The sequence below is a fragment of the Vicugna pacos genome, chromosome 29, assembly GCF_048564905.1.
Source record: "Vicugna pacos chromosome 29, VicPac4, whole genome shotgun sequence".
NCBI classification, from domain to species: Eukaryota; Metazoa; Chordata; class Mammalia; order Artiodactyla; family Camelidae; genus Vicugna; species Vicugna pacos.
The window spans coordinates 14,742,104-14,760,953 of record NC_133015.1 but is presented as its reverse complement, the minus strand read 5'-3'; the positions used below and the strand labels follow the sequence as shown (position 1 = coordinate 14,760,953).

Genomic DNA, 18,850 nt, shown 5'->3' with positions numbered 1-18,850 from the left:
AAAGAGTGAAGAAAAATCCTAGGTAGCCAACAGAGTCATGACTAGGGATGTGACCTAGCAGATGGGTAGCAATGCTTGCCTATGATGCATTTTTATTCTGGGCTCCAATTTTCCATGTGAATTTTTAAAAGTTTGCTGTTGCTTGCCTTCATATAGGAAACAATGGGACCGTTAACAGAAAAACGCTCCTTCCTTTCGTAGCAGGAATCGTAAGTTGAGCATCATGGGTTCATTAAGAGGCTGGGCTTTGGGGTCAGGCAAACCTGGCTTTGCCTCTTAGAGGCAAATGTGGTGCCACTTCCCTCCCCCCTCAGCCTTGATTTCCTCATCTGTAAAGAGGTAAACTCACAGGGTTCATGCTTTACCATGATGGCTACGTTTACCCACATGAGATGACACTGTCTCCCTGCCTATTAGAAAAGATGATCTCCACATGCTTGTCAGCCTTGTGACCATGTATATGGCATCGTCTATATGAGCACTGACCAGCTAATTAGAAGACCCACCAAAATTTCCACTTGTCTCTACATCAGGAATAAAATCAGGTTTTAAAACTAGAGCAATATAAACACACTAATTTATTTTTCAGCCTACTGCAAGGTTTAGCCTTTCCTTTGGTTTTAACTTTTCTTCCTCAACTGGTAAAGGTCACAGATGGTCGGGTGAATAAGTAACTTCTGTGTCCTCCAAGTAATTCTGTTGGGTGCTAAACGAACTATTAACAGGTATTTGTCATATGATGGGGGAGGGGTAGAAACTAGGGGTTTAAAAATGAATCCAAATAAAGATGGGGGCTTAATTCATGTCTGAACACTTAGTTACAATACTGCTAAAGTTCAGGCTTGAATGAATTTTTAAAGAATTTATTCTATCAAGAAATATAACAGGGGATGGCTACAGGCATATTATAATCGGGGACCCGAGGCAAATAGTAGAGAAAAAGCCTCCTTTTTTTTTCATCATGTAATCAAAAGACTCTACTCCTAGTCCCTGAAATGAAATACAGTCCCTCTCAGGGTTGATGTTGAGTTTCCAGACCTTGAAGCCCTATTAGCAGTCAGTTTTCACAATTTCTAGTTGAATTCACCAAAAGTCCATTCTTTTAAGAAACTGTGAAAACCATTTCTGCAAACACTGCTAAAACCGCAGTCAGTAAACCTGGTAAATTCTGCTAATTGGTCAGTTCCATCATTCTGTTTCTCATCTCAATATAACTATCATTTTTTCACAAGACACAGCCATACACAAGAAATATCAAGACAGAAATACAAAGACATTGTCCTCAAACTCTCAGAGGGCTAGTAGTTTTCATGAAACCTCATGTGGGAGTAGAAGGTGTCCTGATCTGCGAAGGTTTTCCCACAGATGCTACAGAAGCAGCCATCATCCTCCCTGTGTGAGCGTCGGACATGGCTGTCGTGGGCAGCGTGGGACGCGAAAGATTTGCCACAGTACTTGCACTTGAAGGGCTTCTCCCCGGAGTGCTGCCTGATGTGTGTGCGGAGTATACTGGAGGCAGAAAACTTCTGCAGAGAACAGAAAGCAGCAGAAAAAGTAAACTTTCATTAGCTGGACAACCAATTAGACAAAGGGGTTGATGTCATTGTCACTGATGCTTCTGTCACCCCCGAGTTCTCCAACCAAGGAACCTTCGGCTTTAATGCCACAGAGCACTCTTGGTCATCAGGAGCTGCCTTAATACAAAAGGACACGACTGCTGTATTGTTCTGGATGATTTTGAGTAGCCCTGGTTAGAACAGTGGCTCTCCAGTGGCCAAGACTACCTGGGGGTCTAGTCAAAAATGCAGACTGACCACCTTACCTGCGAAGCATCCTGCTAAGTATACTCTTTGGGGTAATAAGGAAACTGCATTTAAGCAAGCAGGTCTTTGTATTATTATTATTATTGAAGTATAATCTATTCACAATGTTGTTAATTTCTGGTGTACATTACAGTAATTCATTTCTACATACATATATTCCTTTTCATGTTCTTTTTCATTATAGGCCATTACAAGGTATTGAATTTAGTTCCTGGTGCTGCACAGTAGGACCTTGTTGTTTAAGCAAGCAGTTCTGATGCAAGTGATCCCAGGATCACACTTCAAGATAAACTGCATTACAGAAGGAGTACTTAATACTGGCCAATGTCTTTGCATAAATCAGTAATTACTGGTTTCTTTCTTCTTTTTCTTAACTTAAACATTTTGAGATAATTGTAGGTTCACGTGCAGTTAGAAGAAACAATACAGATTCTATATACCCTTTACCCAGTTTTCCCCAATGGTTGTATCTTACTAAACTGTAGGACAATATCCCAACCAGGATACTGAGATTGATAGAGTCAAGATACAGGGAGGGTGTAGCTCAGTAGTAGTGTGTACTTAGCAGCCATGAGTCCTGGCTTCAATCCCCAGAACCGCTATTATGAATAAATAAATAAACCTAACTACCTCCCCCTCCCCCCCAAATAAAATAATTTAATTTAAAAAAGATACAGAACATTTCCATCATAAGGACCCTCAAGAGTCCTCAAAATAGAAAGAAAAAAAAAAAATCCGGACAGCCCAAGGCCTCAGCTGTCACACGCATCAGAGCCCGTTGCTGTAGGTAGCCCGAGGCTGGCTTTGGGAACTGCACTACAGGTGAGGCGTCAACCAACGGCAGATAGCAAAGGAGCTGTAGCAAAGCAGAGGTCAAGGCAGACAGATTGGAGGGCGAGAGGAAAGGAAGACGGCGGACAACTTACAGGGAGAAGTGCAAGAAAAGCCACGTGTTTACCAAGCTCATTTGCCAATCACAGAAAAGCAGAACTTATCCATTTTCAAAGGGAAAATAAATATCTCCACGGCTACCAAAAAACAGAGGAGGGGAGGGGACGGATGGGCATAGCCTCCCACTCCGACTGTTTTCTTAAGCCAGGGCAACCACTCATCTGTTCTCCATTTTTAAAATTTTACTATTTGAAGAATGTTATGCACATGCAGGTACAGTATGTAACCTTCTGGGATTGGCTGTTCTCACTCAGGATGATTCTCTGCAGATTCACTGAGGCTGTTCTGCGTACAATGGCTCACCCTTTTGCATGGCCGAGGAGTAGTCCACAGTGTGGAAGTCTACAGTTCATTAATCACTTACCCATTGAAAGACTTCTGGGTTATTTTCAGTTTGGGGCTTTTATGAATAAAGCTGCTACTAAGGTTTTTGTATGAACGCATAAACCTTCGTTTTTCTGGGATAAGTGCCCAGGAGAGCAAGTGCTGTGTTGTATGGCAGTTATAAGTTTAATTTTTAAAGAAACTGTCGAACAGTTTTCTGGAGCGGCTGTACCATTTTCAATTCCTAAGCACTTTGCTGTTTTTATATATCTTTTTAAAAATTTTTTTTGAAGTAAAGTCAGTTTACAATGTTGTGTTAATTTCTGGTGTACAGCACAGTGATTCAGTTATGTATATATGCATATACCCTCTTTTTCATATTCTTTTCTATTTACATACCTTTTCTTTGCTACTTTTTTCTTTCCCTTACTTACAACCTTTCCCCTAATTCATTTCAATACTCTGCTCTGACCTTTGTCATTTTCAAGTATTTATTAGAGATGTGATGATTCTGTTTTGGGCGTCCATTGACAGTGATATAAAACATCAGGTTAAACCAGTGACCTTGGATGTGGGGGGCTGGGAGAGAAGCACTCGACATTGGGGTGTCCTGGACACATGTGGGGTTGGGCCACTGCTCCGTCAGGAGCATAGAGGGTGCTTGCCTAGAACACCCAGACCAGGACCATCTCCATCGGCTTAAGTAACAGGAGTCTAATGTGTAAGTCAGAATGCCAGACAGCTCTTTCCGACCCAAGTGCATGCAGTTCCTCTTCAGACACCTCTCATCCCCAGGTCAGCTCCAAGTCCGAAGTGAGGATCAGAATTAGAATGCCAGAAACAGGAAGGGTGGTGGGCTGTTTTGACGTTGCTCCTGGAATCCTGCAGGAGACCATTTATCCGCCAGGGCAAACAGCTCGTTCACACAGATCCAGGGCCACCTTCCTCATGTTTGTGCTGGCTCCACAGGGGCCGGCTATGTCTCAGCCCCATTCTGCCACACTGATTATTTCCGTTCTATTGACACAGCTTCTTTGGTAGTACTCGTTTCCCTAAGCCTGGTAGACTTTTACTCCTGCTTTGTTCCTCTCTGGGAGGTTTAGAGGTCACCCTAAGGGAACCTAGATTCCTTTGATGACTTCATTATTAAAAAAAAGTAAATGACTCAGTGATAGAATCAGCAGGTTCCAGTGCTACCCAACAGGACCTTCTGCAGTGATGGAAATGATCTATATCTGTGCTATTCAATATGGTGGTCACCAGCCACCAAGAGTGGGGCTGTTGAGCACCTGGAATGTTGCCGGTGCAACCAAGCTACTAAACGTTCAATTTTACCTCAGTTTTATTAAATTAAACAGCCACAAATGGTTAATGGCTAACTATACATTAGGTAGCACAGATGTATTATCACCAAAATAGTACGTGAAGTGTTTTGGTATTTTTTAAAAACACGGTCAAAATGTTGTTTCTAGCCCTGCAACCCCTAACCAAATATTTGTCTCTTCATTCTTGTAACTCATTATTCTGTATAACGAAGATTAGACGCCACTTCAGCTATATTGTTCTGGAAACTCAGATCAGCGGCGTTTGAGTCTATGCTCTGAAATACTACATGATCATGTCTGCTTTCATCAGGCTCCTGTAAATTTAGGGTCTATTTCATCATACACCCCCGAATGCCCATTGGCAATAGGAAGTTGTATCTGACCATTGTAAGCAAACATGAGTATATCTGGGATTGGAAATGGGAACTGGGCTGACAATGAACTAATTTACCAAGACCTCATCATAAGACAGGCTTTATGCTCCAAATTCTTATCCATGGATACCCAAACAGGGCTCAAGACAGATCTTTTCTTTTTGTGTGTGTGTGTGGGGTAATTAGGTTTATTTCTTTCTTTCTTAGTGGAGGTACTGGGGATTGAACCCAGGACCCCGTGCATGTTAAGCACAGGCACTCCACCACTGAGCTATGCCCTCCCGCTCAAGACAGATCTTTTAAAAGAAAGTTCCATTTAAAACACTTAAAAAAGAGAAGGCTTCATTTACCTTTGTACAGTACACACAGTGGTAGGGTCTGTCTCCAGAATGGACTCTTATGTGTTTGTTTAGGCTTGAAGATTGAGAGAAACATTTCCCACACGTAGAACACTAAGGCAAAAAAGAAAAACAGAGCTGAAATCACACCTGCCCTTAACAAGTTAACGTCCCCATTCTGTTCACCTGGGGGAGACTGTGTTTCTTCTGTGTGCATCTGCAGGCAGAGGATAGAGCAGACCCAGGCTGAGGGGCTGGTAGGCAGGAGAAAGCCCGCCCAGGACTGCAGAGAAGGCTCCAGCAGCTCGGGCTCTGCTCCAGAGCCTTCTCCATGCTGTGACTTCAGGCAATTCATCTGAAGTCTTGGGATGTTAGCTGCTTCAGGTGTGAAACATGGGCGCTGGACAGGATCACGGTGATAACAAGGGGCCTGAATTTGTCCTGCTCTGTCAACAAATAGCTGTGTGACCAGAACAAATCAGTTAAACTTGGGACTCTTTGTTTCCCGATCTTCCTCATGGGCAAAATACCTGCTCTGCCTTCCTCACAAGGCTGGAAGTGAACTGCAAGCCCCTAGCAATTTACTCAAGTATTCATGGAGAACCTACTATGTGCTCAACACTCTGCTAGAGACAAGGAGAGAAACCTAGTAGGGTGGGGACAAATATATAGACCAACATGGTGATGCAGGTGACAGGTGATTCAGGACATGTACCTATAAAAAAAGGGTAACATTTTGGAGGTCCAGTGAGAGGCGGTGGTAGAGTCACTTGCTGTAAACAGTTCAAGTCATTTCTCTGTGCTCTTGACCCTGAAGACTCCTATTGGATCTTTTCAGGAATTCTGAGCCAGATAAAGGAAACTATGGTGTTTCCATGCCCTGCTCCCCAGGTGTGTTAATGGGCACAAATGGGAGACTGGGTCTTTTTGGATGGTGGGAATTTGGGGTGAATATAAAAGTCTCCTTTAATTCTTCTCTACTACTTGAAGTTTTAATAATGAGCGTGTATTATCATTACTAAAGCAAAAAAAGTCAGATGTTGAGTTAATATTGGAAAAAGAACAGCTCAATTATAAAAGAGAAGCAATCAGAACATGAAAACTGTTATTGGAAATTAAAAATGAACAACAACAAAAGTATAGATAGAAATGCTGGGGGAAGGAAATAGCTCAGTGGTAGAGTATGTGCTTAGCATGCACAAGGTCCTGGGTTCAATCCCCCTTACCTCCATTAAAAATAAATATATAAACCTAATTACTCCCCTGCCAAAAAAAAATTTTTTTTACTGCTGTGTATATTATGAACTCAGCTGACTGCTAAAGACTGAATACATGACGTAAAAAATAAGATTGGGGAATTCTCAGAGAACGCTAATAAAAAAAATCAAAAGTTAAGCACAGGGAGGTAGATTCAACTTAACATCTGGCCAAAAGGAATTTCAGGAGAGAATAAAGGTCTGGAAGGCAGATAAAAACAAAGGAAAGAACAAGAAAATTCCTTTGAGCTGAGGAATTGTATCTTCAGGTGGAAAGAATATTTTGCCTTCCACTGATTACAAAGCAGGGGAAAAAAAAAGAAAAAGAAAATGACATCTAATTTAACACATTCTATTAAAATTTCAGAACTCTGAAGATAAAGAACAATTTTCCCAAAGCAGAAAACTGACTACAAAGAAACAAGAACCAAATTAGCATCAAATGATAGAAGAAAATGAAGTGATGTTTTGAAAATTCTAAGGGAAAATTATTTCTATCTGAAATTCTATATCCAGCCAAATTATCAAAGATGTATGTAAGTAAAGTACCCTCAGACAAAGGACTCAGAAAATTTTTCACTATGCATCCTAAAAGATGATTCCTTGAAGGTAAAACAGGGTTTTTCACCGTTGGTTGTACACCCAGCATCTTTGAATATTTTAAATCAGTAATTTTTTCTCTTTCAGAAACTGGGACTTGTGAATCATTTCTCTGAAGTTCTGCATGTCTGTTTTACTTGAGCTTCTTTTTTTCAAATTAAATCAAATGTTTTCTTTGGGGCTCCAGCAGAAATTAAATATATTTTATCTTCTTGAAAGTTAAGTACTCAAACTAAAGTATATGAAATAAAGAAAACTAAAAGAGAATTAAAAAGGTTAAGCAGTAAAGATAAGAAAAGAGAAAAACCTCAACCCTCTGAAGGTGCGGTCGGTGCCCTGGGAAATTCAGGCTGAGATGTTGCCAGACCAGCTCAAGCTCCAGCTCAGGACAGAATTCCTGCCAGAGTTGCAACCCAATGGGACATGGTATTTACAGTCATAAGGGGCCAGTCCACTCAGGACTCAGGGAGACTCTGCAAAGAGAAGATACTAAAGAACTCTTGGAACACAGAGTATAAGAGGACCCAGCCTTTTAAAACTACTCTCCCTCCACTCTCCCCTAAAAACAACTCCTCTCTTGAAGTCCGAGTCATTTCACGTCACTACTTCCAGTTTCCAACCCTTCTCCATCATTCCTGTCACCTCTCAACTTCCTGGTCTACAGCCCCCCAGGAACCCACAGTTCCTCTCCTCGAACTCCAAACCAAGACCCACCATTGTCCACGCTGTTTAGGCAAATGATCCAAATAACATCCTAGAAGACATTTCTTGACCTGACTCAAGACACCCCTTTTCTGTATTCCACTTTTATCAAAAACCAAAGCAAAACGAAAACTAATCTTGTAGCTTCTGATATTTTTTTTGGTGTGGCAGGGTGGTAATTAGGTATTTATTTATTTCTAGAGGAGGTGCTGGGAATTGAACCCAGGATCTTGTGCATGCTAAGCACCAGGCGTTGTATCCTAGCAACTCGCACCAGGAGGCTGTGTGTGTGTGTGTGTGTGTGTCCGTGTCCGTGTCTGTGTGCGCGCTCTTTGCTGCTCTGATTCCTACCTTGTGAGGCCGGTGCTTCTCATGAACATGAAGGATGTGGATCCGGAGCCGGTCTCTCTTCTCAAAGGATCGTTTGCACAAGGAACAGGGAAATTTCCTGTCACCCTTGTCCACGCACGGGGTATACTTGAGGTGCTTGTCTCTGTAATACTTGTAGGTAAATACTTTGCCGCACCGCTCACATCTGTAACCTTCCGTAGACTCTGTGAAGCACAGGGAGGAGTGTCAGCTACCTTCCCTTATTTTTATTTTCAAGGCGATTGTTAAAAAACCTTTTATTACAGGAAACTTAAAACACATACCAAAGTCAAAATAGTAGAATAAAACTGAAAAAGGGGAAAAAAATTAAAAAAGAATAAACCCTCATATGTTCAAACACCAAGCTTTGACAATGACCATTTATGTCATTTCGCTCCATAATGGATTCTTTTCATCATTTATCATTTGGTTCATAAACATCTCAAATGGTAATCTTGAAAAGATAATGAGATGTGCTTGTAAAAAAGCATAACCTTAATGCCGTTGCCATAAACAGTCAACCCTTATTCCTTAATAGAAATACATATATATTTACATATGCACACGTCTATTTGTTTAATTATAAACAGTTTGTCAGTTTGTTCAACGTAGGGTTCAACACCTACATTTTTTCCACGGTTGCTGTCTTTTCAATCTCTTCATCTATAGATTCTCCTTTTCTTTTGTTCCCTGAAATGTATTTGCTGAAGCAGCCCTTCCTCTAGCCCTATGTAAGAGCAGAGCAGGTCCACCCTACAGTTCTTGAACACACTCCTGACTGGCCTGTGTTACAAGGTTCATATCCCAAATACCTACTACATTTGCCCCTTTCAGATCAGCCTGAGCTACAAGTTCAAGGAAGTCCACCCAGGACCATGATGGCACCCACAGCTTCTCTCCAGGCTTCACAAGTTACTGTTTTATTTGACCCCACTGAAAGTTTTAGGCACCTTTTTAGCTTAGCCTAAAGGTCACTGCTCTGAACTTTTGGGGAAGACTCCAGAACTAGAATCTTTATGTATAGAGCAAGGATGACAATAACTTGCCTTCCCAAATACATAGGGTTGTTGTGATGATTAATTTAATACTAACAGCAAGTTCTTACCTACAAGTGATACTGTCACTGAACGAGACAGGACTGAGAAAGGTAAATCTGTTTCAGTGGAGGGAGTGGGGGAGAGGTTAGAGAGGGTGCAGCCGACCCTAGCAAAGGAGGTGCCAGGTTCAGGGGTGTCTATGTGTTGAGGGGCAGGAAGAGGACCAGGGCCACCTACAAAAGCATCCCTGCTGAGGACACTCTGGATTCCAGGGGATAAAGTGGCTTTGACTGAATGCATCACTGGAACCTCATTGTCTGGCCCCAGGGAGGGAGAGAAGGACCAGGAGTATGTGCAAGTGTGTAGGTGGAAATCTTTTTAGTTAACAGCAGGACAGCAGGGAAGCCATCCATCGGGAGCTTTGTTAGTTGATAACTATGTCCCAGGCACTTTTAACAGGTGGCCATGAAAATAAATCATTTTATTAAGTAAATAGCCAGGAAAGCAACCACTGACCCCAGGACGATCCACTGCCCAGTTCCGTCTGCCGCTTTCATTGAGGTGCTAATGCTTTTGGAATCCCCCTGTTGGGATGGTTTTTGCTTGGAGCTAGAATTTTCATTGGTTAGAAATACCTGGCCTTCCTGCTTCCTGGGGAGAGAGGGGGGTCTACAACACTGGGTCAGCAATCTTTACAAATCAAAGCACAAAAGCACACCAGAATTCAGAATGACGGCTCAACAGTAAATCTGCATAAGAACCACCACCGAGGCAGGAACGACACACAGCACCCTCACTAATTAGGCTTCAGCTGCCTGTTTTCTGCTCAAGTCTTTGGAAATTTATCTTAACCAAATTTTATCCTGTTTCCTTTCTTCCTCCCTCCCTCCCATCTCAATCTTTTTAGCCCAGGGCTTCTCAATACTGAAAATGAAGCTTTCTGCCCCACCACAAACACACCATTCAGAGTTTGGTAAGAGCCACGTTCACATTCCACACCTCCAGCCCCCAAAACACACATTCCTCAGGCTTGCAAACTCAAATAACCCGCCCACATAGGGCCCAGGCCCTTCCCTCCCAATCAAGACCATAAAGGAGGCTCCCATCAAATGTCACCAAAAGCCTTTGGGGGAAAAAAAAAGGCCTTTCTTTTGTGAGGACAGAGGAATTTTGATTTTTCTTTCCTTTTTATCCTCTCCCAAAATGTTCCTATTAACAGAAAACAAATGAATTCATCCATTAGTCTTCCCAACAAATTAAGTTGTTTACAAGTTCTCTGCTACAAATTAGCCTAAATACGTACCCCCGTTAACAGAGCCAATATGCACTGAACGTGGTTTAGAAGTGGAGCCCACGTAACCAACCGCTGGCGGGGGATTTTTTCCACTTATCATTAAAAGCCCTCATCCCTGTTACTTATGATTGTGATCTCTGCATTATTCTATGTTAATATATCATCATTTACCTAATAATTATTCTACTATTGGGCATTTAGGTTGTTCGTGATTTTTCCCTAATATAGATTACGCTGTTTTAAAAATCCTTGTGGACAAAGCTTTTCCTTTTGGACTATTTCCTGAAGATAAATTTCCAAAAAAAGTATTACTGATACACTGAAGGTCATGATCATTTTAATAGCTCTGATACATAGTGTTAAATAATTTTTCAAAAGGATAATGATTGTATTTTGTGAGTTATTAAGCATGATAATAAGCATTTTTCTCAAATCTATTTTTCACTTTTATTTCAAAAGCGATTGCTACATTTTTGGAAGTGACCAAAAAGACTTACTTGGCTTGGTGCTAAGTGTAAGCCAACTGTGAACCCCACGGACTCAAGAGAATCCTGCCATCTCAGCCCCACCACCATCCCATCCCACCCACATGTTGGGGCGGTGGGATGACAGTTCACCAGAACAATTAGACAGGCCCTCATAATTTGGCCTCTGGAAACAGACTGTTCACTATTCACCTAACCCCGGGTGAACCCATCCTTGCCTTTGGCTTCACTATTCCCAGAGCCTGGACTGCCTTCCCTCTCCCTGCCTAACGTATCTCTTATTTCATCTCAGCCTTAAGCAGCTTCTTCCAGTTTAGTTGCAATGTCTTTCTCCATTCAATACACATGGGGAGCCAGGAACAGGGGACATTAAGGGGTTCAGGGTTGTCTCCTGCCCTGTGGGTCTCTAGCAGGGAGACATGCATGTAGACCATCACTGCAGTGTGTGATGAAATGCAATTCACATTTTCCTTTACATGCTACTTATGACATTTGTTATAACCTAATGAAGTGGTCTTCGATCTGATTACACATATTACAGTGATTTGCATTTGTCTTGTCCCAACTTGGAGACCAGTGGTTCCCAAGCTTTTGTGGATATTATAAAATCAATCGCTCAGAGAGCTTTTTTAAAATGCAAATTCCAGAGGCTCATTCCCAGGGAGTGGGTTGGTGGTCCTCTAGCTCCCTGCTACTAAGATATGGTCCAGGGACCAGCAGCATCCCCTGGAAGCTTGATAAAAATGCAGACTCTCAGGTTCCAACCTTGAATGAGAATCTGCATCTTCCCAAGATCCCCAGGTATTCCAAGCCACATAAAACTTGAGAGTGAAGGTCTAGCTCTATGCTTCTGAAAGCTGACTGAAGAAATACATTTTCTGTTTGAGACCCAGCACACCCATATCCATTTGAAACAAAAATATCATCATCAAACGACACTTACTTAAGCTCTGAGATTCACATCAATATCTTCTATTCTATTTTATTATTTGTTTTTTCTCTCTTCTTCAATGCTGGTCTCTACCACCAAATCGATTTCCCAACCCATTAAGATATCGCAACCCTCCACTCTAAAAACACTGCTCCAAAGCTTTGACTTCATGGGCTGTGTAAGCCTCAGCAGAGATGCAGCAGAATCTGGCTCACCTAAGGCAGAGGCTGCATCTGTCTAAATCACTTGTATTTTATTCTCTGAGAGGGGTCGGGGGTAAAAGGAAAGGTATTGTCATGAACAGAAGTAGCTTCAGCATCTGGATTTCCTCAGCTTTGGAAAGATGAGGGCATCTTCCTCCAGCTGGGTGAGAGGCCTGCCTGGTTAGAGACACTCTCCGGTTTTGTCACCTGCACTGGCCTTTGTTGGGGAAGAAACTCCACAAGCAAGTGGAGAAGCTGCAGGAACATTGTGCTGGGGAAAGAACTCAGTCCTTCCACTAAGAGGGCCTCACTGGGTGAGGCAAAGGCGTGCACTCACCTTCAGAGGGCTCGGACGCCTGCTTCCCCTGCTTTATGACCTGCAGGCTCACAGGAATGTCCAGAAACTTCTCATAGCAGTCTCCGTACCACACCAAGAGCTCTTGGTTCTGGTGGATCTCCTTGCAGCTTTCGTAAAATATCTGCCCTTGACACTGCACTGCAACTAGGTTCTGCTCTGTGGGGAAACGGGCACAGTTGACGTAGGACATCCAGTTCCCCGCACCTCCTTTTCCATCAATAAAGTGGCTCAAATGACCATCTTCAAAGATCTAAACGAAATAAAACACAAAGTTTGGAATGAATATATTTTTGGTCTGACCTATAAAATCAACTTTACTTATTAAAATTTTATAATTCTTTAAAAAAATTTTTGTTTATTTTTAAAATTGAAGTATAGTCAGTTTACAATGTTGTGTCAATTTCTGGTATACAGCATAATGTTTCAGTCATACCATACATATTCCTTTTCATGTTCTTTTTTGTTACAGGTTACTACAAGATATTGAATATAGTTCCCTGTGCTAAACAGTAAAAATTTATAATACAAATCTCACACTTGACCCACTAAATATATTTATTATTAATATTACTAAGCCTAAATACATTTATTAACTTAAGAATATCTCTGCAGGTGATACGATATTTTTAAAAGATTCTTACTTTTATCACTTTCTTGATTTCCAAATTTCTAAGCGGATTTTAAATTTCACAAACACAGGTAAAGGAAACAAGAAGTTACATTTAATTCCACCACTTAAAGACAACTGATTAGTTTTGTATTTTATCCCAACTTAGTTTTCATGTGTATTGATGGAGCCATAATTAAAAAAAAATTCAGTTATTTGTTATTTCTTAATTTTAATTTTGATGGAGCCATAATTTAATTCTTTCTCTGCTGTTGGTAATTCTACCATCACCAATGTTCTCTTATTACTAACAAACCTGTGAAGTCAGAATTTCAGATTGTTTTCCTAAACTATATTCCTCGAAGTAGAAATTCAGGGGGAGGGGGGCAATCTGATACATTCTGAAAAACTGCAGTTCTACCAGCATGCCTCATGCACACTCAAGAGTATCAGTTTTTAAAAATCCTCAATATCAAAAATTTTAAATCTGGTTTTCATCCCTTTGATATATTCTTAGCATCACTCTAATATTTAAAGCATTTGGTTTTGTCTATAAATGTAACCCAATGTGTTAATTGTTTAAATGTATATTATGGCTCATCTTCAGATGAAAATGCCTTAAGGCACCGCAGAATTCCTGGAATCCATGCAGAGGTGCTATCCTCCCCTGGGCTGGTCGTCTGCTTTTCCTTCCTTTTATATTGCAAAACAGGCAGCATAGTCAGCAGATTGCTGCCCAGAGTGTCCCCTCTCTTACGCCCAGACTCTCCCAGAGGAGCAGAGAAGGTTTTTCCCCACGCGCCTCCCTCCCCACTTTCCGCCAACCCACCAGAAACACATTTACCTCCCACATCAGAGAATTGTCTCCATACGTCTTGACCTCGCTGGCGTTGACCACTTTGCCCTGAAAGGGCCCAAACCTGACTCCTTTGGCAATCAGACTACTGCAGAACACACCGAAATGTGCGACTTCACCAAACATGGTCTGCTGGAGGCAGAGACCTAGGGCGAGCCCAGGGAAGGAAAGAAAGCCAGTGAGGAGACTGCCTGCATTTATTTGTTTGGGAAAAGAGAAGCAAGCCAGGAGCCCTACCTACCTTCTGGCAGCTGAAGGGAGTCGCTATCCAGAGTCTGAGGAAGAGAATCAGACCCTAGAATAAGACAGGGTTAAATTTTTATTTTTTGATAAAATGTACTATGAAATGCTTTCATCCAGCAGTTTCCTCCTCACTCCCCAGAGCTCACCATTACCCTGCATTTGATGTTTACCTATCCTTTCTATTTTTCCTGCTCCTTTTGCATATACAATTTCTCGTTTGAGACTCAGGACAATCCTAGTTGGTTCTGTTGTAAATTAACTCCTTTTGCAAATTTAAGTACCTCGAGAATCAGAGATAATACTGATTTTGTCGAAGGTCAGATGGCTGAGCTGAGACTCCCATTGTGAACTGCCTGAGGCTCTCTCATTGACATACCTGGTACATCCTGGTCGAATCCGAGCCCGCCCAATAAGCCCACTTCATGGCCCATTTCTCTCCTCACCCTACTTCTCACAAAACTACCAGGAGCCATGCAGTTATGCAAATAGGGCCTCGGGGGTGAGCCCCGCCATCCCAGGTACATCCTTTGATGGAAGCACATACACTCCCCTTCAGTACTTGCACAGCCTCAGATCCACTTAAAGTGCCCCTTTCCCCTCCTGTCCCCAGCTCAATTTCCATCCGACCCTACACCCAACTCCTGGATCACGAGGACTGCCTTTACCAGAGCTGTCTGCGGGGACCAGGAGGCCCGAAATCGCATGGTGCAGGCGGGCTGAGGGCTGAGGGCTGGGAATGACCCCGTATAGAACTAAGTCCAGGTCTTCCAGGCTGAAGTGGTAACGGTGAGATGCCTTCCCCTCTTGGTTCACGAGTTTGGGGCCATCCTCAGAGCCCTCGCTGCGAGAGCAAGATAACAGCTGGGAGGTCTTCGGCCTCTCAGGCAACAGGGAAGCATCCGCAGGGGGCGGCGGAATTAAACTTTCAGGTCGCCAGCACTGGCCACTGTCGCTACGGCCGCCAATGTGGCCCAAGTCTTCACTGGTGGCGCCCGTAAACTCGCGACCGCTGTTCAGGAAGTGCGGCACCTCGCCGGGCAGGTGGGGAATGGGGTACCACGTCGGCAGCTTGCTGTACCAGGGCAGGTCGTAGAGCGGCTCCCTCTGCAGGGCCAGGCCGGGGCTCAGCAAGGAAGGCGCGGTCCGGAAGGCGAAGGGGGGCACAGCCGGGGACGCAGACAGGGCCTCCAGCGGCCGGAAAGGTTGGAAACCCTCCTCCGCAGCGGTTAGGGTGCTCCCGTAGGGGCCATAGCGCGGGAAAGGCGTGTAGTAGGCGGCCAGGTGTTGGGGGCTGCTCTGGAGCCTGTCGGGCGGGTAGCACACCTTGTCCAGGGCTCCGGCCTCACCTGGCGGCCGCAGAGCCATCCCCGGCCACAGCACGCGGCAGGTCTGCGGAAAAACAAGCGCGGCTGAGTGAGGGGCGCGGGCCGCTGAGGCCCGGCTCCTGCTGGCCTAGCATCCACCATCCGAGGCAGTCCCGGGTCGAAGGGAATTAGATAAACTTCTCACTTCGATCCCGCAAGCCCTACCCCACAAACGAAACAAAAACAGAAATACAAACAAACATCCTCCCCACCCCCTCCACTTCCCCCAAAAAACCCAAACGAAAATCTGCCAGGATTCTGCCCGACTCCAAGTTCCTGGTAAGTGTTGCCTTGGCTTTCCCTCTCCAAACACTCCTTGACCAAGCACCGTGGTTTCCAACACCCGCTCTCTACATCCGGCCCAAACCCGGCTCCTACAAAATCCTTTCCAGCTCCCTCTTCCGCCCACTTCTCAGTCCAGAAAATCCTCTTTTGTAGGATGGGTCGCAGCCGCGGGGCCTTCCCACCCCAGGCGCTACTGGGTCCCTAGCAGGGAGGGGAGCCAAGAGCCCGGGTCGGATCGAGCAGAAGATGCGCCCCACCCCCCGCCCGGGGGCAGGTCCGGGGAGGCAGCCCCGCCGCGAGGCCGGGGTGTGACCTTATGGACTTAGGCGGTCCGAGCTAAGAGGAGGACGCCACCTTCGGCTCCCCTCCGAGCTCTGCAGCCATCTCCAGTTCCCCACGTGGGTTGAGTCCCGCCACATCTCCCAAGTCCCTGGGGAAACTTATTACCCCAACCATGGGCTTAGGGGACCTGGAGTTGCCTCTCGGGAGAAAGCGAGGATGAGCCCCAGGCCAGGCGGGAGAGAGCAGACTCCGGCTCCTGAGCCGCCGCGGCCCCCACCCCCGAAAGGATGGCGTTTTAATGGACAGAAGTTCACCAAGGCTGGGAGATGGAATCCCGCAGGGTCGGCGGGTCTTGAGGGGAAGATCAATGAGCCCAATAAGGAAACCAAGTAGGGTCGTGACTCAGAAATTAAAGAACACGGGGTCAGGAGAAGAGGTCAGCCACGACGAAGGCATCCGCCCCCGTCTCCTCCTGAGTCCCCAAAGGCACTCCGCTCCCGGCCTCCCCTCACCCCAAGGATCTGCGACCTGCGGTTGAAAGCTACTTAAGGAGTAAAAGCTCCGAGAGGGCAAAACGACCCCCCAAAACGAACTGCGCCAGCAACTGCCGCCTACGCTCTCCGGCCACCCCAGCGGACTATAGCCCGTGGCCACCGCCGCGCGCCCGGGTCCGCACCCACCTACAAGAGCGCAGCTGCTGAGCGGGCACCTCCGGGACGCAGAAGGGCGACGAAGGCTCCGGACCGGTAGGCTTCGGGAGGGCAGGGAGGGCTGAGCCGGGTTTAAAGAGGGTGGCGGGCGGGCGGGCGGGGCCGCGGGGCATAGAGAGCGTGAGGGTGGGGAAGGGACGCAGTCCACGCAGGTCCCCAGGTCTGTCTCCTCCCCGCCCACTGCCGCCATTGGCCGATGCTCGACTCGCCCTCGGTCCCCAGGGGGTCGCGCCCTTACCTTCTCACTTTTCCAGACCCTCCCCAGGACCCCGACGGAGAGCGCTCGCCGCCCGCTATCTGGGGCGGGCACTATTGCTGTTCCAGGCTGGTGGGGTGGGGCAGCAAAAAGCCTAGGCGAAGTGTCGGGGTCACCAGGCAGGCCCCGTGCGCTCACGCCGACCCTGCACCCGCGCCGGTAAGGCCGGGACTTGCGTGCCGGGGTCGCGCCCCCGCCTCTCGCCTTCTAGTTCCCAGAGCCGAGCTTGACTGAAGGCGGCGTCAAACCTAGCGACCAGGTGGACGTTTGTCCCTGACACCTCGTGGAGAGCCGGGCACCGCCCCTCGGGTTCCAGGTGGTGACACCTGGACGCGGTGGGCTCGACGCCCGTGCCGCTCCCGGCTTCGGGTGGGTGTTGAGCCCTCTCGGGCGCTTTTACTTCTTAAGCAGCCTTCGATGTGCGGAAACCGGCCACCGTGCCGCCGTGGTCGTCCCTACCCCCGGGGAAGGCCCGCGACCTCGAACGTGCGGGACTTTTCAGGCCCACACCCGGCGCTCAAAGGCCGCATTTTTATTCTCCTCGCCGGCCATTGAGGGAAAGAAAGGAGCACTTAGGCCTATTCACATTCACACAGGGAAGCATCTAGGGTGGGGGAATACCCTTGTAATGCCGGGTGACCTTGGCCAGGTCCTCGCCACCCCCGCCGCTGCTTCCTTTTTGCAAAGTGGGGCGAGCACTCCCTGCCTCTAGGCGCGGTTGTGCGGGTTGAAAGTAGAGGCGTAAAACCGTCACTTACATCTGGCCTGGCCTTGGCTGGGTCACTAAACGTGGAGGGAAGGAAAGGAGGCAGCGTCCGTCCGGCGGAGAGACGCCGCTAAAGGTCCTCAAATCAGCGGAAGAGGGAGGCCTGCGACTCAGTGGGGCTTCCTTTGCGACCCACCAGACAGACCTTCGAGAGCCTGGCGGGCGCCCCCGGGGGCCTGACCTTGCTGCCTTCGCCGCGGGCACGGCCGTGCGGGAGGAGGAGAAGCAGGCGCGGGGTCCCCGGGGCCTTGGGGCTAGCGCGGTGCGCGCCCCGCCTCTTCTTCCCGCTCCTGCCACGCCCACGTGCGGGGGCCAAGTCCCCCCGCCCGCCCGACGCGGTCGGTGCAGCCCACGCTGCCCACGTCCAGACCCGTTTCCCAAATTCAAGGAGGTGGGAGGGGCGGCGCGTGATTTTTCTCAAGCAGGATGGGATGGACAAGGAGCCCAGGGTTTCTTTTTCTCCTTGTTCTAGATTCTGTACCTCTACCTGAGTTCTTAAGATCTTGGCTAAAGGGTGGGAAAGTATCCGTCGAATCTTGTCCCAAGAGCCAGCACCTCCGGGGAGAATCATGTACTTTGAAAAGCAGAATAAATTCTGCTGCCGTCTTCCTTCTGGCGGCATGCTCAACCTAGGACCCCCACGACCCCCTTCCATTTACTGTATCTTCCTTCCTTCCTCCCAGACCTCACGGGTAGGATTTAAAGACTGATGCGCCGGCGCTTGGGTGGTCCGTGGATGTCGGATCCTCTGGGGGCCATTTTTTAGTGCAGTCGCTCACTAGTTGTAGTTTCGGTTTAGCAGAGGCAACATGAGCCTTATCATCGTCTTGTTCTGCAAAGAATCTAGAGGTTGTAATAGTTTTTTAAAAATATATTTTAAATTATAAGCTTGCTTGTTTAAATAGTTTAGAGAAATCGATAAAAATAGAAGTGGGAATCTCTGTCTACCCCTCACCCCTACTCTCCAGAGGTAAAACTGGCTAACAGCTTGATTTATTCCCTACCTCCATTACTTTAAAAAACCAAAACAAAGCAGACTTTAAAATTGTGTTTATATATGCATGATTTTTAAAAAAAACAAAATGGGATTATACTTTAGACTTTTATGCAA

General features: G+C 46.1%; 1 protein-coding gene across 2 annotated transcripts; it reads right to left on the bottom strand.

Annotated features, from left to right (window-relative positions):
• Positions 1-1,197: 1,197 nt before the first annotated feature.
• PRDM14 (PR/SET domain 14) lies at positions 1,198-17,767 on the bottom strand. Of its 2 annotated transcripts, none has more exons than XM_072951841.1 (8): positions 17,732-17,767; positions 14,742-15,465; positions 14,075-14,128; positions 13,822-13,979; positions 12,350-12,620; positions 8,045-8,247; positions 5,148-5,249; positions 1,198-1,526 (listed from the first exon to the last, which is right to left on the bottom strand). In XM_072951841.1, the coding sequence occupies exons 2-8, from the start codon at positions 15,439-15,441 to the stop codon at positions 1,299-1,301; spliced, it is 1,716 nt and encodes a 571-aa protein (XP_072807942.1). In that variant the 5' UTR covers positions 15,442-15,465; positions 17,732-17,767; the 3' UTR covers positions 1,198-1,298. The 2 variants fall into 2 exon arrangements, with proteins under 2 accessions (XP_072807942.1, XP_072807943.1); XM_072951842.1 differs by lacking the exon at positions 17,732-17,767 and adding an exon at positions 16,688-16,777.
• Positions 17,768-18,850: the final 1,083 nt, after the last annotated feature.